General features: G+C 35.6%; 1 protein-coding gene across 2 annotated transcripts in view; it reads left to right on the forward strand.

Moving 5' to 3' along the window:
- Exoc1 (exocyst complex component 1) overlaps positions 1 to 20,965 on the forward strand; it is a 43,013-nt gene that overhangs the window by 1,597 nt on the left and 20,451 nt on the right. For both annotated transcript variants that reach the window (XM_013009086.1, XM_013009088.1), the window contains exons 2-9: positions 1,237 to 1,370; positions 2,528 to 2,658; positions 6,720 to 6,879; positions 12,207 to 12,394; positions 14,049 to 14,276; positions 14,498 to 14,630; positions 15,495 to 15,604; positions 20,191 to 20,340. In XM_013009086.1, the coding sequence (XP_012864540.1) occupies positions 1,247 to 1,370; positions 2,528 to 2,658; positions 6,720 to 6,879; positions 12,207 to 12,394; positions 14,049 to 14,276; positions 14,498 to 14,630; positions 15,495 to 15,604; positions 20,191 to 20,340 (1,224 nt within the window). In that variant the 5' untranslated portion in view covers positions 1,237 to 1,246. The remainder of the gene's footprint in view (positions 1 to 1,236; positions 1,371 to 2,527; positions 2,659 to 6,719; positions 6,880 to 12,206; positions 12,395 to 14,048; positions 14,277 to 14,497; positions 14,631 to 15,494; positions 15,605 to 20,190; positions 20,341 to 20,965) is intronic.

Genomic DNA, 20,965 nt, shown 5'->3' on the forward strand with positions numbered 1-20,965 from the left:
ATAGTGCCGAAGCAAAAATTTAAAGCCCGAAATGAGCAGAGTACTTTGAGTGGGAAGTTTGTATTTTGGAACAGTAAGAAAACGTTAGCAAGAATGTGGTGTGAGAGATAAATTCTTTTGGTTGTTTTTACAGGATTGTGGAAACTTGTAAAGATAATCAGATGCTATCACAAAATTGATAGACACTTTAGTTAATGTGTTGATAATAGAAATAAAGAAAAATTAAATTATATATATAGGAGGAAATTTTAGAATATAACAAGTTTCATGTTGGCAATGGTGGAAGGAACCTATGTATTTGCTTACAGATCTGAGAGTTGGAAAGGGGGAATCTTGATAGTACTATACCTGTTATGTTATTGGGATCCTGTTAGTTCACTTAGACATTTATTAAATACTAACTATATGCCTTTTGCTATGGTCTAGAAAAACAAAAGATAAGGTACAATCCTACAAAGAACTACTTTTTTATTTTTTGGCTTGAACTTTGGGGCTTAAGTTTGCTAGGCTGGTGGCTCTACAACTTAAGCCACACATTTAGCCATACTTTCACTGGTTATTTTTAGGATGGGCATTGCTTCCTTCCTCAGGTGCACCTGGATAGGAATCCACAGACTTTAGGCTTCCTGTAGTGGCTCAGGTCACAGGGAAAATACCACTCTGTCCATCTTAATTCCCTGAAGATCATCTCTCAGACACATGTGTGCCTTCTTTCCCCAAATCTTCAACACTTGTTATTGTGTGTCCTCTTGATTTTAGTCATTCTAGCAAGTATAAAGCAATAAGTATCTCACTGTGGTTTTTATTTGCATTTCCTTAGTGATTAATGAGGTTGAACATCTTTCTGTGACTCATTGACTCTTTGTTCATCCAGAAAATGCCTATTCATAGCTTTTATTCAGTTTTTAATTGGATTATTTGTCTTTTTGTTGAGTTGTATGTGTTCTCTATGTAGAAAATATATAGGAAATTATATTTAAAGATTGAGCATAGGCTTAATTTTTTTCTTAAATCTGTGCTCGAGAAAGAATGGTTAGGATTTCCAAAGATTCTAAAATCCTCTAATTTTATTTCCAAATTTACAGCTTTATAGTTTATGATGTGGGTATATTAATATATTAAGTCATTTTCCTATGTATCTTAACCAAAAATTACAGTTTATGAATCAGAAAAAGGACAGTAAATATAAAGTGGAATGACTTTGGGAATGAGCATCTGTATTCTGAATTTTTACAGCTGAGAAAAGATGACAGCAATCAAGCACGCTTTACAGAGAGATATTTTTACACCAAACGATGAACGCCTGCTGAGCATAGTCAATGTGTGCAAAGCAGGAAAAAAGAAAAAGAACTGCTTTTTATGTGCTACAGGTTGGTATTTAGAAGAAAAAATACTTGTTTGGCATTCTTTTATTCCTTAGGAGACATTTCCTTTCTTTCAAAAATATTCCTAGCCAGACCTGGTGAAACACATCTATGTAGCAAGCTCAAGACCAGCTTAGGTTACTATTTGTCTACTATTGAAAAATTTGTTGGATCTACATTAAGTTTTGTTTTACTGAATAGTGAGTTGTTACAAAATATATCTATGGCATACAACTAAGATGTAAAGATTGATGATAGAGCAGCACTTGCATATACCACTCAGTTTCATAAAACTGTTCCATTCCCTTGAAGTGTACTGTGTGCCTTTTCTTGATCCCCTTCCCCTTCATCTGCTATTACAAAGTATCTGATATCCTAAATTTTAATTAGTATTTCTTATCTTTTCTTTTTTTCTTAACTGTATAATGTATTTTATTTTAATTTTATTGTCAAGGTGATATACAGAGAGGTTAGTTACATAAGTAAGGTAGTGAATACATTTCTTGTCAAACTTGTTTTCCCCCTCCTTCATTTTTTCCCCCTTTCCATCTCCCACCCTTTGCTTTTTTTTATCCCATTACCTATTCCAAGGAACATGTTGTCTAGTTTTGCATGTTGTTGAACTTTACATAAATTGAATTATACTGCATATATACTGCATATATTTTTTTCCACTCAGTGTTATGTTCTTAGTCATGATTTTCATAGAGCTATTAATTCTTTCTTGTTGACTGCTATGGTATATTTGACCATATGAATGTCCCATAATTCACATACCAATTCTCCCAAGCATGAACATTAGTCTTTCCTAGGTTTTGCTGTTCAGACAGAATTTCTAAGAACATACTTGTCTTATATCCTATCCATAAGCCAGAATGTTTTTAGGGTAAAACTAAAATGTAGAATTGCTGAGAGTCTAGTCTGATCCAAATGCTTTTTGTAGGATTCTGTGAATTTTACTGTCCAGTTGTTATGAAACATTACAGCACCAGGCAGTTGGAAGATATATTTGCAATGAGTGAATGAAAAATAAGTGACTGATTTTACATAATACATATATATGTATGTATATGTGTGCACTCACACACACACACACACACACACATATATATATATATATATATATATTTTTTTTTTTTAATGAAAATGTGTTTGCTCAACAGTGACAACTGAACGACCAGTTCAAGTGAAAGTGGTCAAAGTCAAGAAATCTGACAAGGGAGATTTTTATAAAAGGCAGATTGCTTGGGCCCTTCGAGATCTTGCTGTGGTAGATGCCAAAGATGCTATCAAAGTATGTTTTTCTTTGTTCTTCAACCTATTTTCAGAAAGTGTCTTTCATTTTATTAACACAATATTAGGTATTTTGAAATGTTGTGAACCTGTTGCTTTGTGACTGCCAGTCTTCCCGTCTAAAATATAATTCTACTTTCTACTTCATAACCCCAACTACTCAGACTACTAAAAATAAGCATATATATATATATATGTTTTCATTCTTTTTATTTAAATACTACAATTATATTTGTTCACAAGCTATAAAAATTAGAGCAAAATGACTTTGACTATATACTTACCTGTATTTAGATTAAGTAATACAAATTCTCTAAATTAGTATGAGTTTTAAAGTGGTATCTCATGTAAGTTCTTTTTTAATTTATATTGTTTTGGTAAAACCTGGTTCAACTCATATATTACATAACGAAACTGAGTTTTGCATAGAGTCCTTATATATCATTGCTTCCTCAGCTGAAGCAGCCCAGCTAGACTTTTTAGGCCATGACTGGATGGTGTGCTTCAAATAAAGGAAGTGATAGTGGGCTACATACTTATTTTGAAGAATTAAATAGTCAGGTTAATAAAGATGCAAATAAGGATATCACACTTAAATGCCAAAGATTTTGAATATTATGATAATTACCATTAAAGACTTGCCTATTCTGGGCACTGCGGCTCACGCCTATAATCCTAGCTACTCAGGAGGCTGACATCTGAGCATCACTGTTCAAAGCCAGCCCAGGCAAGAAAGTCCATGAGACTCTTATCTCCAGATAACCACCAGACAATTGGAAGTGGAACTATGGCTCAATAGGTAGAGCACTAGTCTTGAGCTGAAGAGCTCAGGGACAGCACCCAGGCCCAGAGTTCAAGCCCCACAAACAACCAAAAGAAAAAAAAAGACTTGTCTATAGTTCTGGCAGTTCAAGGCTTTTAGCAGTAATATCCTGTTTTAAAGAAGTCAAGCGGAGCTCCTCTGATTCCGTTATCTGTAGCCCTGCCCTATCTTCCTCTGCAGCCTAAAGGCACCTCCAGAACACTAGGGAATTTTTTGTACCAATCCACTCATACTGTTGATGGGACTTATAGCCAGACTTACACTAATGAGTAAGGTGTACTTTAACTCGCTAAGTCCCATATGTTTATTAAAAAGCCACAAAGAAGGCTGAACACTGGTGGCTCATGGCTGTAATCCTAGTTATTCTGGAGGCTGATATCTGTGGGTTACAGTTAACCAGTCTGGGAAGGAAAGTCTGTTAGACTTTATTGGAGATAAGAATCTCCAGGAATAATAAATAAAACATTTTAACAAAGAATCTCCAATAAACCAGGAAAATGCCTGAAGTAGACGTATGGCTCAAGTGGCCTTGAGTTAAAAAGCTAAGGGGCAGGACCTAGGGCTTGAGTTCATTTCCCAGAATCAGCACAAACAAAAGGCACAGCGAAGTAAAAACAGTATTTGTGAAGCAATCTAGTAAGATTTCTTGGTTTTACTCTTATTTTGGTATAAACCTGTGAAGATCAAAATGCTGAACAATGGTGAAAAGGCAAAACAGTTTTAGGCAAGCTCTACCTATCTGCACCATTCAGATTTCTTCAAAATGTAGATGTCTTTTCTTCAAGAATTTCAGGTATGCCAGATGGAGGCTTATACCTGTACTCCTAACTACTCAGGAGACTGAGATCTGAGGATCAAGGTTCAAAGCCAACCCAGGAAAAATGTCTATGACACTGTTATCTCCAATTAACTGCCAAAAAGCTGGAAGTGGAGCTGTGGCTCAAGTGGTAGAGTGCATTTAGCAAAAAAGCTCACCGACCGCTCTCAGATCCTGAATTCAAACCCTAGGACTAGAAAAAATGGGAGGGAGGGAGGGAGGAAGGGAGGGGAGGAGGGAGGAAGGGAGGAAGGGAAAACATAATTTCAGATAAACTTGGCCTTTGCTTTAATACCTGAGGAGCAACCAGTTTTTAGAAAAATATGCAAATAGTTTGACAGGTAGAAAGAGAAACAGGAAGGAAGAAGGGAGAGAGCTGATGTGAAGGAGAACATGTTTGGGAAGAAAGTTAGATTTCTTTTTTCAAAAACCTTCAGTAGGTAATTTGTTACTATGGGTAGTGATGAAGAGTAGAGAGTTTTTAGTAGGTTTCTGTTTAAGAGAAGATACATTAAGGACTTCTTAGAAATGCATTTGATTTTAAAACTATTTTTCTCTTCCCTAGTTTTCACTTCATGACCCTGTTGACTTGCATAATTCACTACCATTGCTGAATGCTTATTTGAATGCTTTCTCAAAGCTGACGCCTATTTGCTGACTTACTTAATGGATTTTTTTTCATTTTATATAACCACCTTGGTGTGTGTATACTATATACGGACATAAAATATGAAATTTTTATACATAGTCTAACATTAGCCATTTAGTATCACACATTGATTTGTGTGAATGTTGCCACTGGAGCACTCAGCCTCTTTTATGGCATTATGGGAAGTATTCCCAGGGAAGAGATCATTTCCCATCAAGTTTCATGTTAGTGCCAATACCCTTAGATAGTTTTATAAGTGATGAAGCTGATTACCTTCTTATTGTAAATGTTGATTCTTTTCAGGTGGGAGAGAGGCATTGACACTTAAATTCTGGTTATTAAGCTCTAAGTTGAACTAATTAATAGACTGTTATACCATTGCTATTGTACCAGAGGTCAACTCCTGATCCCTAAGTATCCCAACTCTTGGAAGTAAAAGTCCTAAGTAATTTCTTTTCTGATCTTTAAGGTCCCTTTAAATAATGCTTCAAATGAATGAAATATGTTACTATCTTTCAACTCTATAGAGCATTCAGACCTATTTTTTTTAGTTCTTTGAAAGTGAAGGAAAATATACATTTATATGTTTTCTGTTTTTAACATAATTCTCAAGCAGTTGTGTAGTTAACAAATACTAGCCTGGAGTTGCTCTTGTTTGACTTAAGAGACATGTAGAAAGCATGGTGCAAATCTCTCAGACTGGTTTGATTTCTTTGTCTCTTGAAATAACTTGAAGCCCCATGACATTTTTATTTTTTGAGACCACTGTAGTAATCATTCTGTCTCTGCTTTTTACTTCATTTGTTTTTGAAAAGTACATTTAGATAGACATTGTAATTTCTCCATATATTATAATTAGAACATATATTCCTTATCATTTGTGCATAGTACCTTACCAAAGAAAATACAGTATCAAACTTAATAGGCAATTTAAAAAGAAAAATTAGGCTCTCATCAAAATGAAGGTCCAGTGGCTAATGTCTGTAATCTTAGCTTCTCAAGAGGCTGAGACCTGAGGATCATGATTCAAAGCTAGCCCTGGCAAGAAATCCATGAGACCCTTATCTCTAATTAACTACCAAAAAATCCTGAGCAAAAAAGGCTTGAGTTCAAGCCTCAGGACCGGCTCCAAGAAAAGAAACTTTAAAAAAGAAAGAAAGAAAAGAAAACTAGAGACTATACCTTGGTAGTGCAAGGCATTGTCCAAATTCCAGTACTGTCAAATATACAGACTAGAGGCCATTGTTATCTTGTTAATGGGGAAGCTGAGCCACAAAGTCCCAAGTATGCAACTGACATTCCACTCACTGGCATAGGAAGAAAAATGACCTCGACTAGATGTTTTTCATTCAGCTTCTTTTGAATGACAGTTTTTGCTATAAGCAATGTTTTCTAAAGCCTTCCCTTGAGCTTATTTTTAGTGATACCCTCTTCAAAGAATGGCTCCAATTCTTTCTTTTTTAAAATAAACATTTACTTAATGTGTATTGGTACAAGGGCTTGAACTCAGGGCTTGGGCACTGTCCCTGAACTTCTTTGCTCAAGGCCTGCTGTCCACCACTTGAGCCACACCTCCACTTCCAGCCTTTTGGTAGTTAACTGGATATAAGTGTCTCATGGACTTTCCTGCCGAGGCTAGCTTTGAACTGCAATCCTCAGATCTCAGCCTACTGAGTAGCTAGGATTACAGGCAAGATCCACTGGCACCTCTCTTTAGTAAAGATTTTGCACTAATAATAATGTGATCAAAATGATATCTTTGTTTGTATGTAGGAAAATCCTGAATTTGATTTACATTTTGAAAAAGTGTATAAGTGGGTTGCCAGCAGCACTGCTGAAAAGAATGCATTTATCTCCTGTATTTGGAAACTGAATCAGCGATATCTCCGGAAGAAAATTGATTTCGTCAATGTCAGCTCACAACTTTTGGAAGGTAAAATTAAATAGAAAGGTATATGTAAAATCAAGTGTATCTTTTAAATGAATATATAATTTGGCATTACTTAATGTAAGTAGAATATTGAATTACTGTACATCATAAAGGAATTTTGTATTGCAGAAATGATGTTATTCATTATAGAATACTGATAACCTTACATAAAATAAACCCACCTATAAACCTACCCCAGAGAAATAAATACTGATCACATTTTGGTGCTTTAGGCTTTTTTTCTATGCATATTTAAATAGATTTTGAGAATAGGAAGTTTATGTTGTTTTCTAACATTCTCTTTCATATAATATATCATGAACATTTTTCACATTATTGTATATTTACCCCAACATTATTTTTAAAGCATCACAGTATCCCATTGTGTGTGTATACATACCATGATTCATTTAACAATATACCATAATTTGTAATTTATTCATATATATAAGCCATAATTCATTTAGTTAAATGAAGTTTTCAGTCTTTTCTTCTTTTAAACAGTCCTGGGATGATCCTTAGAGCAATATTTTTATGCAGATTGTAACTTAAAAACATAACTCTGGAGTCAGACTACCTGGGTTCATATTTTTGGCTTTACCAAAATTATTACCTCAAATAGTTACTTAATTGCTGTGTTTCATCTTCCCTTGTGTCAGAACCAGATATAATAGTGTCTATGTCATAAGATGTGGACTAAACATCTCAGTATATAATGGGATGAGAAAAGTGCCAGTTGTATAATACTCAAATGTTTGCTATTACCATCATAAAATTCTTAGACATGAACTTATTTGGGAAATTTTTTGATTAGTCTATCTTCAAGAATATTACTATGGCTTATTTTGTGTTGTAAGATAAAAACTACTGTTATATTGGAAATGTACCATGAGATTTTGTACTTTGAAAATTTCTTCCATGAAGATAAACATAATCATTCTGTCCTCGTTCCTTTCTTTCCTTTTTCCTTGCTTTTTCTTTCCTTTTCATTTCCTTTCCTTCTCTTTTTTTTGCTTCTTTTTCTTTCATCCTCCCTCTCTTTCTCTCTTTCTTTCTTTTCTTCTTTCCTTCTCTCCTTTCCTTCCTTCTTTCCTTCTTTCTCTTTCTCCTACCATATTGGGGATTGAGCTCAGGGCCTCACACATAGGTCTGTGCTTTACCACTTGAGCTACGCTTTCAGCCGTTTTTGTTTAAGTTACTTTCTAGGTAGAGTATCTTTATTCCTGGGTTAGTTGGAGCTGTGATTTTCCTGCATGTGCCTCCCTCTACCACTAGGTATTACAGACATACACTACTATACCCAGCCCTTGAGCTTTCCCCATAATTGGGATAGCAAGCACATACCACCAAAACAGCCATTGATTAAGATGGAAACTCACAAACTTTTTCTTGTCTAGACTATCCTCAAATTGTGAGCCCTAAATCTCCACCTCCCAAGTAGCTAGGATTACAGGCTTGAGTCACCATGCCAGGTCAAGGCCAGCCTGGGCAGAAAAGTTTGTAGACTACACATCTCCAAAATAACCAGCAAAAAGTAAGATTGGAGATGCTGCTCAAGTGGTAGAATGCCAGTAACAAGCATAAGGCCCTAAGTTCAAACTCCAGTATACATACCACAAGACACACACACATACACACAAAGTTCAAACTCCAATATACATCACACACACACACACACACACACACACACACACACACACACACACACACACACACACACACACACACCCCGAAGCTTCTGTTCTTTCAGAATGGTTGAAACATCTGAAATTGTCAATATCCGAGCTTGAAGCAAACTATTCATTTCTTTGCTCACTTGCCTCTATATGTATTTTGCTTCTTTTTCTGTTTGACCATGTACCATTTGCCCCTTGCGTGTAGTATTCTTTCCAGCTTTTAACTAGTGAGCTTGTTTTGGGTTTGGTCTTGATGCTTAGAAGTAGCACAAGTAGGTCATACTTGTCAGACCCTGTGTTAGCTCAGAGGGGCTGGCCTTGAACTCCCACAGTTGCCACCTCACAGTTATAGTCCTCAGTGTCTTGGTAATTGCGTGTGTTGAGGAAATGAACTTCCAGAACTTTATAGTGATTTTTTTTTTTTGGTCGGTCGTGGGGCTTGAACTCTGGGCTTGGGCGCTGTCCCTCGCCTCTTCAGCTCAAGGTGAGCTCTCTACCACTTGAGCCACAGTGCCACTTCCGGTTTTCTAGTGGTTTATTGGAGATAAGAGTCTCACGGACTTTCCTGCCTGGGCTGGCTTTGAACCTCAATCCTCAGATCTCAGCCTCCTGAGTAGCTAGAATTACAGGCATGAGCCACCGGTGCCCAGCTCATTTATAGTGATTTTTTTTTCTGCCTTTAATTGTGGATTAATTTGCTTCAAATGCCTTTTTATTTATTTGTTTTTTGCCATTTTCAGAGAAGAACATTCTTGTGAGTCAGTAATTCATTAACAACCTTGCTGTCTTGTTTTCAAGTATTCATGTATTTCTAAGATGTTATTTATTGCTCAGTGTGTACTTCAAACCATTAGGACAACTAGATAGAAAAATACATATTCTACCTGACCTAGTATGTATTTAGTATTACTAAATAAAAAGAAGAAGAATATTGCTGCTTTTGAGCGTGATACCTAATTTTTTAAATGTATTTAATTTTTAGGGCATAAAGTACAAATGTAAACAATTTTTCATGTTCATTAAACATTAATTGAGATCAGTTTAAAGAATCCTTAGAACATCCTTAAAGATCTCATTTTGAAAATCACTTTCTGTAGATCAATAGCAATTGTTTTGGTTTAATGTTCAGGGAATAGCTTTATTAATGTCTAAAGATTTGTTTTAATAGTCTTTGAAATCATAGCTATTTACTCCCTTTTAAAAAATTTATTTACGGGGCTGGGAAGGTGGCTCAGTGGTAGAGCGCTTGCCTTGCATGCCTGAGGCCCTGGGTTCGATTCCTCAGCACCACATAAGCAGAAAAAGCCGGAAGTGGCACTATGGCTCAAGTGGTAGAGTGCTAGCCTTGAGCTGAAGAGCCAAGGGACAGCACCCAGGCCCAGAATTCAGGCCCCCACAACCGGCAAAAAAAAAAAAAAAAACTAAAAAATTTATTTACTCCCTTTTTTAAGAAAAATAAATGTGTCTAAAATAAATGTGTCTAGGTTTTGGATGATATTAAAAAAATAATAATTACTATCTCCTTTGGAGAGCTAAATAATCATCCATGTAAGTTACAATTGTTCTAATTGTTAATGCTGTCTCTGGTAACTGGTAATTTTTTACTTTTTCATTCTTTTACTTGCAGCCAAACCTTTATTAAACAGTCTTTGGAATCCTTCAGTGCTTGCTTCAACTGCTCTCATAATGTTTGTTTGCCTCAATCTTGGTCCTTCCCCACAGTGTTTTGTGACTAATTCTTTGTAAGGGAGTGTCTGGGTAAAGCCTTGGGCCTTGAGTGAAAATAACTGCACTAAATGCATGAGTCACAATTAACCTAAAAATAATCACCAGGAAATGATCTTGTTTCCTACTTTAAGGACTAGTCAGTACTGTTTCTTGAAAGACTAAGAGAAAATAGAAAAATAAATATACTTTTAATCGCTATTAGAAAATGAATTAAAAAAATGAACCCTGGAAACATGACTTCTTATGAATCTTTCCCCTTTGTAGTTGATTTTGATGTTGTCTCTGGAACCTTACTCTTAACATGATGTTCAAATGAGATACGGGTAGTATTTAAAATTTTTAAATCTGTGTACTGTTCTACCCAGCTAATATTCTTTGCTTACTTTCCTCTGCTTTTTTCATACCTTTTTATTCTCCAGAACTGCCTAAAGTTACAGAAGGTGCGTAACACCTTTTCTTCTTATTCTATTCCATGTTTTTATTACTTGCCATTGTTATGTACTATTGGTTGTATATTTTATGAAGTTGCATACAAGGATAAATTTATTACAAAATCTATATAGTAATAAAATTCATGTAGTATGTATTATTGGCTTCAGGAGGGCTGTTTGAAGGGTGATAAAATTCTTCTATAAAGCAGTTATGATCACTTAAAATATATGTTTATTTGACATGTTTATTATGTAAGAAGCTGCACAGACTGGTTAGGGAAGTCTCTGCCCTCTAGTGGCCAATAATAATCGGACACATTCAACAGTTTACCATTTCCATAACCAAATAAAATAGTCTCAAAGAAGACAGATTTACATAGGACAGATTTACATACTGGAATTTATATGTAATTGCAACCAAAATTTTTAATGCTCTCCATTTTTTTTCTGTGACATATCTCTACCTACCTAATATATTATCCTCCTTCAGAGTAAATCCTGTATTATTTTGAATTAGCCAGCTTTTGTTCTGGGACAAATGAATATATTTCAAGTTGCATTAAATATAAATATTCATATAAAATAATAAATACTTAAAGCCTTGAGTTTTTTTGTTTAAATCATATCCCATTCTAGAAAATTGTTAACTTTGTTTATAGTTGTAAAATATCCTCTTAGGGGTTAAACATTATTTCTTTCATCTTACTTCCATACCTCCTTATAAGATATGCCCACATGTTAGTATATTATTTCAAAAGAATGAACTGAGACATGTGTCTCAAGAGTTACTTGGTCATTTACTGTGAAGCATGAAGACCACTTAATGTTTTTGTAATTTCAAACTTCACATTGTTTTTCTCAGATTAGATTTAATAGGAAAACTTCCTAGCTCATCGCTAGCTATTTTATCTATGCATGTGAAATTCAGTATTCAAGTTCAATTAATGTTTTAATTTTAAATTCAAGTTTTACACTTTAGTTCATCTTTAATCTCAGAATAAATTATGTATGATAGCTACATTTGTCATTTCAATTAAAAGTTACTTGAAAGAAAAAGGCATAACAGAGATGAAAAGAACAAAATAATGAAAGAAAAAATGTTACCTGGAGAAAGAAGGAAAGCAAGTTTCTTCCAAGTGTTCTGAATTCATAGTCATTACTTTGTTAGAGCAACTGCCTCCTCAGGTAGGAAAAAAAGATTAGGTTCATTTCCTTGTGTTTTTGTTTCTGTGTTTTAGCTTGTTTGGAGAAATTGTGACTAAAGTCTACTTTATATAAATTAGTGTATTAGATTGCATGCTTTTCATTAACATATATGGCTCTTTATAAAAATAAAATTTGAGGGTATTCTTTTTAATGTTTTGAACCATACTTCCTATTTTTCAGCCACTAAATGTGACCCCTGCTTATAACTGATCTTACCTAGCTTGTGATTACTATATTATAATCCTTCCCACTTCTTGACTATTTTATTTTGAATTTTACATTCTTTAAGAATCTGTTCCAAGTGGAGAGAATCAGAGTGTGACAGGTGGGGATGAAGAATCAGTGGATGAGTACCAAGAATTAAATGCCAGAGAAGAGCAGGATATTGAGATAATGATGGAGGGCTGTGAATATGCAATCTCTAATGCAGAAGCCTTTGCAGAAAAGTTGTCCCGGGAGTTGCAGGTGCTAGATGGGGTAAGACTTCCTTGTCATGTGTGAATATGTGATGTGTAGCAAATTCTCAAGGCTGGTAATGTTCATATTTTGCTGCGTCGGCACTTTGGTCTTCTAGTGTGATAGTTACCCTCTTATGTATAAGCACATTAACAGCTGCCATCCATCCTTCACCCTTCTTGTTCAAGAGATAAAGCCATTCCCATTAGGCTAGTGAAAGCAGTTGGCTGCTTTCTAGCATTTAAAATACCATTGCTATAAAATGACAGAAGAGAAAAGGTAGCCAAGCAGAGACCACCATCTTTGGGGTTGGTTTCCCTTAGTCATTAAGACCTATCTGAAAATAGTGTAGAATACAAAGAATACAATTTAAGTACAAAATTGAATGAGAGAAATGAGGTTGACATCAGTAAATGATGTACCAAAAGGGAACAGAGTAAGTGTAGTAAAAGCAGCCAGTTAGAAACAATCTTGGATGTGGCTACTAAAATAATGTAGAGCCTTTTAATTTATATTAATAGTTTCTGAGTCTAAGCTAAATGTACAAGGGCACTTACGTGAGAATAGTTTAAAATAAACCAGTTGGAATTTTTTGTTCTGTTTTTAGGAAAAGATGGACTTCTATAACTCCCAAGGAAAGACCTCACGCGTTCATACATGAAAGGTTCCAAAGTTCTGGAGTCTTACCAGACCCAGACAGAGTGTATGAGTGATGCAAGCACATAGGCTTGTAGGCTTGTATCACTCATTGCAAACATAGCTCAGAAGAGATTTCAAGATGTTAAGGTGAAAAATGTCCTGGGAAGATCCAAACCAAGTTCTGTTACTAAAGAGATATCAGCATTCCAACAGAGAACAGTATAGAAAACATCATCTGTGAAATCACAGCATCAAACTACAATGATATTCTTAACTCCTTGTCCAGATTTTTCATCATACCTATGTTACTCTCCTTAACCTGGCTTGGCAATTTATATTCTCTTTTCTAATTAATATTGCATATATATTCTAAGTCATCACATTACTTTGCAGCTCAATATGAGATTTGGCAGCTTCCTTATTTCAGAGAATTTAAATCAATACATAGAACATTTAGAAAACAGTAATCAGAGGATGGCAGTTGATAACTCCTTTTCATGGGGAAAAAAAATCGTAGATGAAAATGAAGAATAAGGATGATAGAAGAAGCTACCTTTTGCATGTGGTCTTCCTAAGCCTATTAGTTCCAGTCACACTTCAGTTATAAATTATTTCTACATATTATCCTTCATCGACTGGTATTGTATTGCTATTCTCTCAGCTAAAAACTATATAAAAGATTATGCTTTTATTTACAATTTCCTATAAATGTTAAGTAACAGACTATCAGGCAGAAGAAGTGTTAGAGATGACGTGGTCTCATGCCCCTAAATATACAGAAGTGAGACCATGTCCTTTTGATGATATAGCTACTTACACAGTCTGTGGACAAACAGTCCCTAACTTTTATGTAGAAGGAGTATGCCTCCATGAAACACTGTGCAAAATGTGTAACACAACATGATAAACTAAAGTAGATGTAGGTATGTATCCATTTTTACTACTCCATTTTAAAACAGATTTTGCCAACGTATCTTTATGCTTCTTTTATACATAGAAACAATGTGAAATTTTATTTTTGTCTTTGACTATATAGGCCAACATTCAGTCAATCATGGCCTCTGAAAAACAAGTAAACACCTTGATGAAATTGCTGGATGAGGCTCTAAAGGAGGTAGATCAGATTGAATTGAAGCTCAGCAGTTATGAAGAAATGCTCCAAAGTGTAAAAGAACAAATGGATCAGATCTCTGAAAGCAACCACCTAATTCACCTTAGTAACACTAATAATGTGAAACTCTTGTCCGAGATAGAGTTCCTTGTGGTAAGTATTTTTATAAATTACTAATAAAAGCAAAAATAAAAATATTAGGGACAGTATATCAAATTTAACTGTAACATTTTCTAACAGTATATAAAATTTATTTCTAACATTTTCTAATTTCCTTATAAGAACAAATAATTCCAAAGCTCTAGTGATACAATTGAGCAACCTCTAGCCTATATATTTCCAAAAGTTCTATGTGTGAGTGGTTTGTATTCCAGAACCACATGGACTTGGCCAAAGGTCATATAAAGGCCCTTCAGGAAGGAGATCTTGCCTCTTCCCGAGGCATTGAAGCCTGCACCAATGCTGCTGATGCCCTTCTGCAATGCATGAATGTCGCTCTCCGGCCAGGTATGTTCTTTGGAATTGATAATACCTAACCAAGATTTAAGAGTAGGACTGTAACTTGATGTAAAAATCTTTTAAAAGAAACAACATGAACCAAGTGGATTAGGATTACATTATTAGCTATGCAAACAAGTCTCACTTATTTCCCAACATATACTTATTTCCCAACACATATCTATAAGAATTTTTTCAGTTCCTTTTGATTGACCACCAATGATTCTAGCTAACTTCAAGATGATGTTTTGTTTGTTTAAAGACAAGGTTCTATTACATACCACAGGTTTGCCTGGTATATAAACTTGGTATGTAGCCCAGGCAACCCCAGACTTTCAATTCTCTCACCTCAGCTTTATGATTGCTGAGTTTGCAGGTATGTATCAACACAGGTAGCTCTCACCATGACCTTTAGTAAAATCTAGCACAAAGTCAATTCTTTGGTTAGGCCAAAAAGTATGTATGTATAGGCTGAGATTCTAAATCTTAGTGTACATTGTTAAAAACAAATGACCAAACCCCATCCCCAGACTCAGTGAGTCTGGGCTAGGATCCTAGAATCCACATTTCCTACAATTGCTATATTATGCTGAAGTAAGGCCACTATTGTAGTCTGGTTTTCCTCCTGCTTACATTTTATAAAGCAGATGAATAAACTCATGGTTAGAATGTTAGAATGTATTCTTTAGGAATGCAGGTATAGCTCAGTATTTTAGTGTGCTTACCTAGCATGAACAAAACACTGAGTTTAGGAAGGGAAATGGAGCAGGGAAGAAAATGTTAAATACTGAAGGCAGGGAAGAAAATGTTAAACATTGAAGGCATCTTCTTCTCCCTTATTAAATCTGTCAAGGAATGTTATTCTGCTTTCAGGGCATGACAAGCTGCTGGCAGTCAAGCAGCAGCAGCAGCGTTTCAGTGATTTGCGAGAGCATTTTGCTCGGAGACTGGCCAGTCACCTCAACAATGTTTTTGTTCAGCAGGTAATTTTAATTTATTATTAAAACTGGCATGTTTCTGTAACTTATTTGTATATTACGTTAACCTTAAATTCCCATAAAAATGTAATGTGTTCAACTAGGATTGCAATATATTCTTTCAAACATTTATTTGGTTTTAGGATTTTTAAATACATGCATATTTAACCATTGAGGTCCTATGGTCTTCAGCTGTCAAGAGTCTAGTTCCTTTGAGCTGAAACCATCTGATTCTAGAAATAAAATAGCTATAAATATAATTATTGATTGCATATACCATTTAGACATTCATATAAAAGTCTAAACTTGGTATATGTTGACTGTTGGTCTTGTTTTATTTTTCAGTATTTTGATGTGAGAAACAGGACTGGACTGAATATTTTAAATATTTCATAGTCTCTTATGTGCCTATTTAATATACTTTCAGGATTATGACTAGCAGCACATTGATAATCTTCACATGTACAATTTGCCATTATATTTGGATGGAAAGAGATGTTATAATTAAGAATATGATAATGATATATTAGTAACTTTACGAGTACCTTAGAAGCTAGATGAAGGTGGCTAATACCTGTAATCCTGGCCACTCAGGCTGAGATCTGAGATCATGTTTCAAAGTCAGCCTGGGCAGGAAGGTCCATGAGACATCACTAAAAAGTTGGAAGTAGAGCTGTGGCTCAAGTAGTAGAGCACCATCCATGAACAAAAAAGCTAAGGAACAAAAAAGCTAAGCCCAGGCCCTGAGTTCAAGCCCCTGTGCCAGCATTCACACACACACACACAAGTACCTTAGAGTGATTTTAATAAAAGGCCATCTTAATGGCATTTTAATACCTACTGTAAACAATTATGTTTCTGATGTTTGTGTCTCTTTAATTCCTTTTATTATATTTGTCTATTGAGTGGGAAACAAAAGAAAAATCTTTATTTATCAATAATGTTGTCTGAAAACATTGGATTCTTGCCTGGTTTTCACTTTGCAATATTCTAAAACAATTGTCTTTATATATTTTATTTCCAATTAGTTTACTCAGGCCCTCCTTCAACTCTATAACAGGTCCTACTTTCTTTCGGTTCCTGTGAGTACATCAGATTTGGCATAAGCTTCTCTGATTTTTTTCCCCCTCTGTAAAGTTTGCTCAACTTAGCAGCAGAATCTTTACAGCTTACAAATTAACTTTCTGATTTAAGCTTCACATTAACTATAGGTGTAACAGTCTTTAAATGTCCTGTTTGGCCAAAAGAGGCATTTTAATCTCATTCTGCTTGCCTTTCTCTTTTTTATTCTTTCCTTTACTCAATTTCTTCTTCATTCATGTAGTGATTATTTATCAGGCAGTCAAAATGCAAACCAGACATTGACTGAGGATAGTGAGAGTCTGATCCTGCCCTCCTGTAGCTCACAAAGTAGGGTAGGAAGACATGTTCTCAGAAAAGGTAGAAGTGAGAAGAGCTGTGAGAGCAGAAGGGAGCACCACCTAACTGAGCATGGGAAGGGGATCACAGCAGGCCACCTCCGACCAGAAGCATGACGGAGGGTGAACTAAATCAGCAGTGATACTCACTAGACACTATGTTGAAAATAAGCTATACAATGTGTGAGAGGGCAGTGGCTGGAGAGAAAAACCTGGGAGAAAATGAGGGAAAAGGTGATACTGCTCAAAAAGAAATGTACTGTAGGGCTGAGAATGTGGCTCGGTGGTAGAGTGCTTGCCTAGCATGCATGAGACCCTGGGTTTGATTCCTCAGTACCACATACACAGAAAAAGCAGAAGTGGCACTTTGGTTCAAGTGGTAGAGCAAAAGAAGCTCAGGAACAGTGCCCAGACCCTGATTTCAAGCCCCAGGACTGGCAAAAACAAAACAAAATGAAAAAACCCTCTCTGTACATCATCCTTACACTAAAAATAGATTTTAAAAAAAAAAAAAGGAAAGCACATTTTAAAGTCAGTCACAGGGCCAGGCACCAGTGGCTCATGCCTATAGTACTAGCTTTGGATCACAGTTCAAAACCAGCTTATACAGGAAAGTATGAGATTCTTATCTCCAGTTAACCACCAGAAAACTGGAAGTGGTGCTGTGGCTCAAGTGGTAGAGCGCTCACCTTGAACTGAAGAGCTCAGGGACAGTGCCCAGGCCCAGAGTTCATGCCCCATGACTGACAGTTCAGAGAGAACTAACTCACATTTTTCTTACATGTTTCCTTAGTAACTTCTGTTTCTACACGATCCTTTAGTTTTTAACTGCTGTTAACATTAGGAGATGGTGTCAGAAATGCTAGTTAATAAGCAGCAGTCCTTTTTGTATCCTTAACTCTTCCTTAACATGCAATTGCTGTTTTGCTTCTGTGTCTTCTCAACTAATTAAGTGAATGCTTCCAATTTCTAAGTTTAATACGTACTGTTCCACGTGAGTGGTGCATGTTTAAAACCCGAATGTTCCAACTTGTGATATGCTGCAGAAGTCTGAAGAGGATTTCCAAGTGTGTGTGTGAGAGAGAGAGAGAGAGAGAAAGACAGAGAGAGAGAGAGAGAGAGATTGATTTTGTGTATCAAATCACCTAAGAAAAGAACATGGAGATTTCTGTTCCTTGTTGAGAGACTGGCCAGGAAGATTTGATTAATATGTCATGCTCTTATATCTCTTTCTCAGTCACTAAATTTTCATTATATGAAAACTGTCATCTGCTTTCACGATCTCCTTTTTTCAACTTTTTATTGGTATATATTAATTATATGAAGTTAGGGGTTTCATTATGATATTTGTATACATACAGGTACTGAACTTTGATCTTATCCTCTTTATGTTTAATTCTGTATGATAGGTACTTCTTAACTTCCTTCCTTCATTTTGTCGGTCATGGGGCTTGAACTCAGGGTCTGGGTGCTGTCCCTGAGCTCTTTTGCTCAAGGCTAGTACTCTACCACTTTAAGCCACAGCTCCACTTTATTTTCTTTTTAAATTGGAACAATTTTCCCACAAGCTGACTTAAAAATTATAATAAAGGACTCAGTAATAAGGGCAGTTTTAGTGGTTGGAATGTCTTTTTTTTTTTTTTTGCCAGTTGTGGGGCCTGAATTCTGGGCCTGGGCACTATCCCTCAATTCTTCAGTTCAAGGCTAGCGCTCTACCATTTGAGCCACAGCACCACTTCTGGCTTTTTCTGCTTATGTGGTGCTGAGGAGTCGAACCCAGGGCCTCATGCATACAAGGCAAGCACTCTTAACACTGAGCTATCTTCCCAGCTGGAATGTCTTAATATTTTATACTTCTACCTTACTTAAAGGTACTTGGCCATGTCACTAGCAAACTCATTCTTCTAGGTTAGGATTTTTTCTTTCTGAAAATTCTATTTAAAAGACTCTCTTCTTAAAATAAAAAGGCATAACCAGTAAGTTTTTATTTTGTATATGCATCACTAACTTCACTAGTTGTGTTTCAGATGACAGAAATCTCTTAAACAAATTTAAGCCTTTCAAGTTCAGAGTAGTTACTAAACTATTGCATATCAACTAGTATTTACACATTTATAATCACTTTATATAACTTTGCCAGGAAATTAATTAACTAAACTCCAAAATTAACAGGTTTGTTCCTTTAATATAGTTGCCAACAAATAACCTTTTGACTGTCTAGGCAAATCAGATTGGATAAAAATCACTTTAAATTAATCTCACCATCTGCTCTTCTAAGCTTTCACCTCTTCGTTTGTTGAATACCGGCTTCAAGTTCCATGACAAATGTTGACTAAGTAGCACAGGAGAACTTGATAGTTCAAAGAGTCAGGAAGATTATCAAGTGATAGATAGATAGATATATCTATTAGCCCTTGCAGTTTTTGAGTCTAGTTTAAAGGCTTTAAGGGCTTTTGTTTGACTTGTTTATAAAAGACAACAGAAATGAGACTATTGACCAAGGATTCAATTCTAGCTTTCTTCCTACATGACCTGAGCAAATCACATAATCCCTAGATATTTAGTTTCTTTTTTTTTCAGAAACAGATTATATAATCTGTATTTTTCAAAGCAAGTATCAAGATACATGGTTGGACTAAGGCTGGTTTTTAACTTAATTTACATAAAAGTCTTGTCCAGCTTTAAAAACAGACCTGTGTCCCTTATCTAGCAAATTACCTTACTGTGTCATTTATCTAGCAAATTACCTTAATGAATGTTACTAGGGATTACCCTGTAAGCCCCAGGATATAGTCATTTATAGTCCTTCCAAGCTCTAAAATTCTTTCTTTTACCTTTTTATCTGTTATTGAATGACTTCCCTATCTAGAGTCTTTAATGCAGTTGGTATAGTTTACTTGCTTAATAAATTATATAATACTATGGTGTTATTCTCAACTCCTTAAAAGGTGGAATGAGTAGATTTAATACAGTGCCATTCCTGCATGACTATGATTATTTTTATAGCAGTGGTGTTCACTTGGTACAGGATATCATAAGTAGAAAGGTAAGTACTGCTTTATTTTTCTGGGTTCTATTAGTTTAGCTTGGCCACATCTGACAGTTGTTTAGAATTTTCTAATGTAATAATGTTTCTTTGCACTATTAATCATTTATTTACTTGTTTTACTCTAGGGTCATGATCAGAGTTCAACTCTTGCTCAGCACTCTGTTGAACTCACTTTACCCAATCATCATCCATTTCATAGAGACTTGCTCCGGTATGCCAAGTTGATGGAGTGGCTAAAGAGTACAGATTATGGAAAATATGAGGGACTAACAAAGGTACGGATTTAATGTCACTTATTCCCTGAATAGAGCATACCCATTTAGAATTAAAAGGTTGTTGCCAGGCATTAGTGGCTCATGCCTATTATCCTGGATACTCAAGAAACAGAAATCTGAGGATTACAATTCAAAGCCAGCCAAGGCAAGAATACTAGTAAGCCTCTTATCTCCATTTAATCACCAAAAAGCTGGAAGTGGAGTTGTGCTCAAATAGTTCAGTGTTAGTCTTGAGCACAGTGCCTGAAGTGGAGCTGTCTCTCAAGTGGTACAGTGCTAGCCTTGAGCACAAAGCTCAGGGACAGTACCCAGGCCCTGAGTTCAACAGACACACAGCTTGAAATAGTGATGTACATTTTTAGCCAATCAGAAAATAATAGGATTTTAAGGGCCCATTAATCAGGGATAATGTTTATTGTATTTACATGGGTATTAATTGTAGGAGGTATGTGTCTTCTAGGAATTTGTAGTCTTTCCTCTTTTGTTGTTGTTGTTGTTTGTCTTTTTAAAAAAAAGACAAGCCGGTCTGGGAAAGTGGCTCAGTGGTAGAGCGCTTGCCTTGCATGCCTGAGGCCCTGGGTTCGATTCCTCAGCACCACATAAGCAAAAAGAAAAAAGCTGGAAG

This window comes from Dipodomys ordii, unplaced genomic scaffold (assembly GCF_000151885.1).
Source record: "Dipodomys ordii isolate 6190 unplaced genomic scaffold, Dord_2.0 Scaffold8, whole genome shotgun sequence".
NCBI lineage: Eukaryota > Metazoa > Chordata > Mammalia > Rodentia > Heteromyidae > Dipodomys > Dipodomys ordii.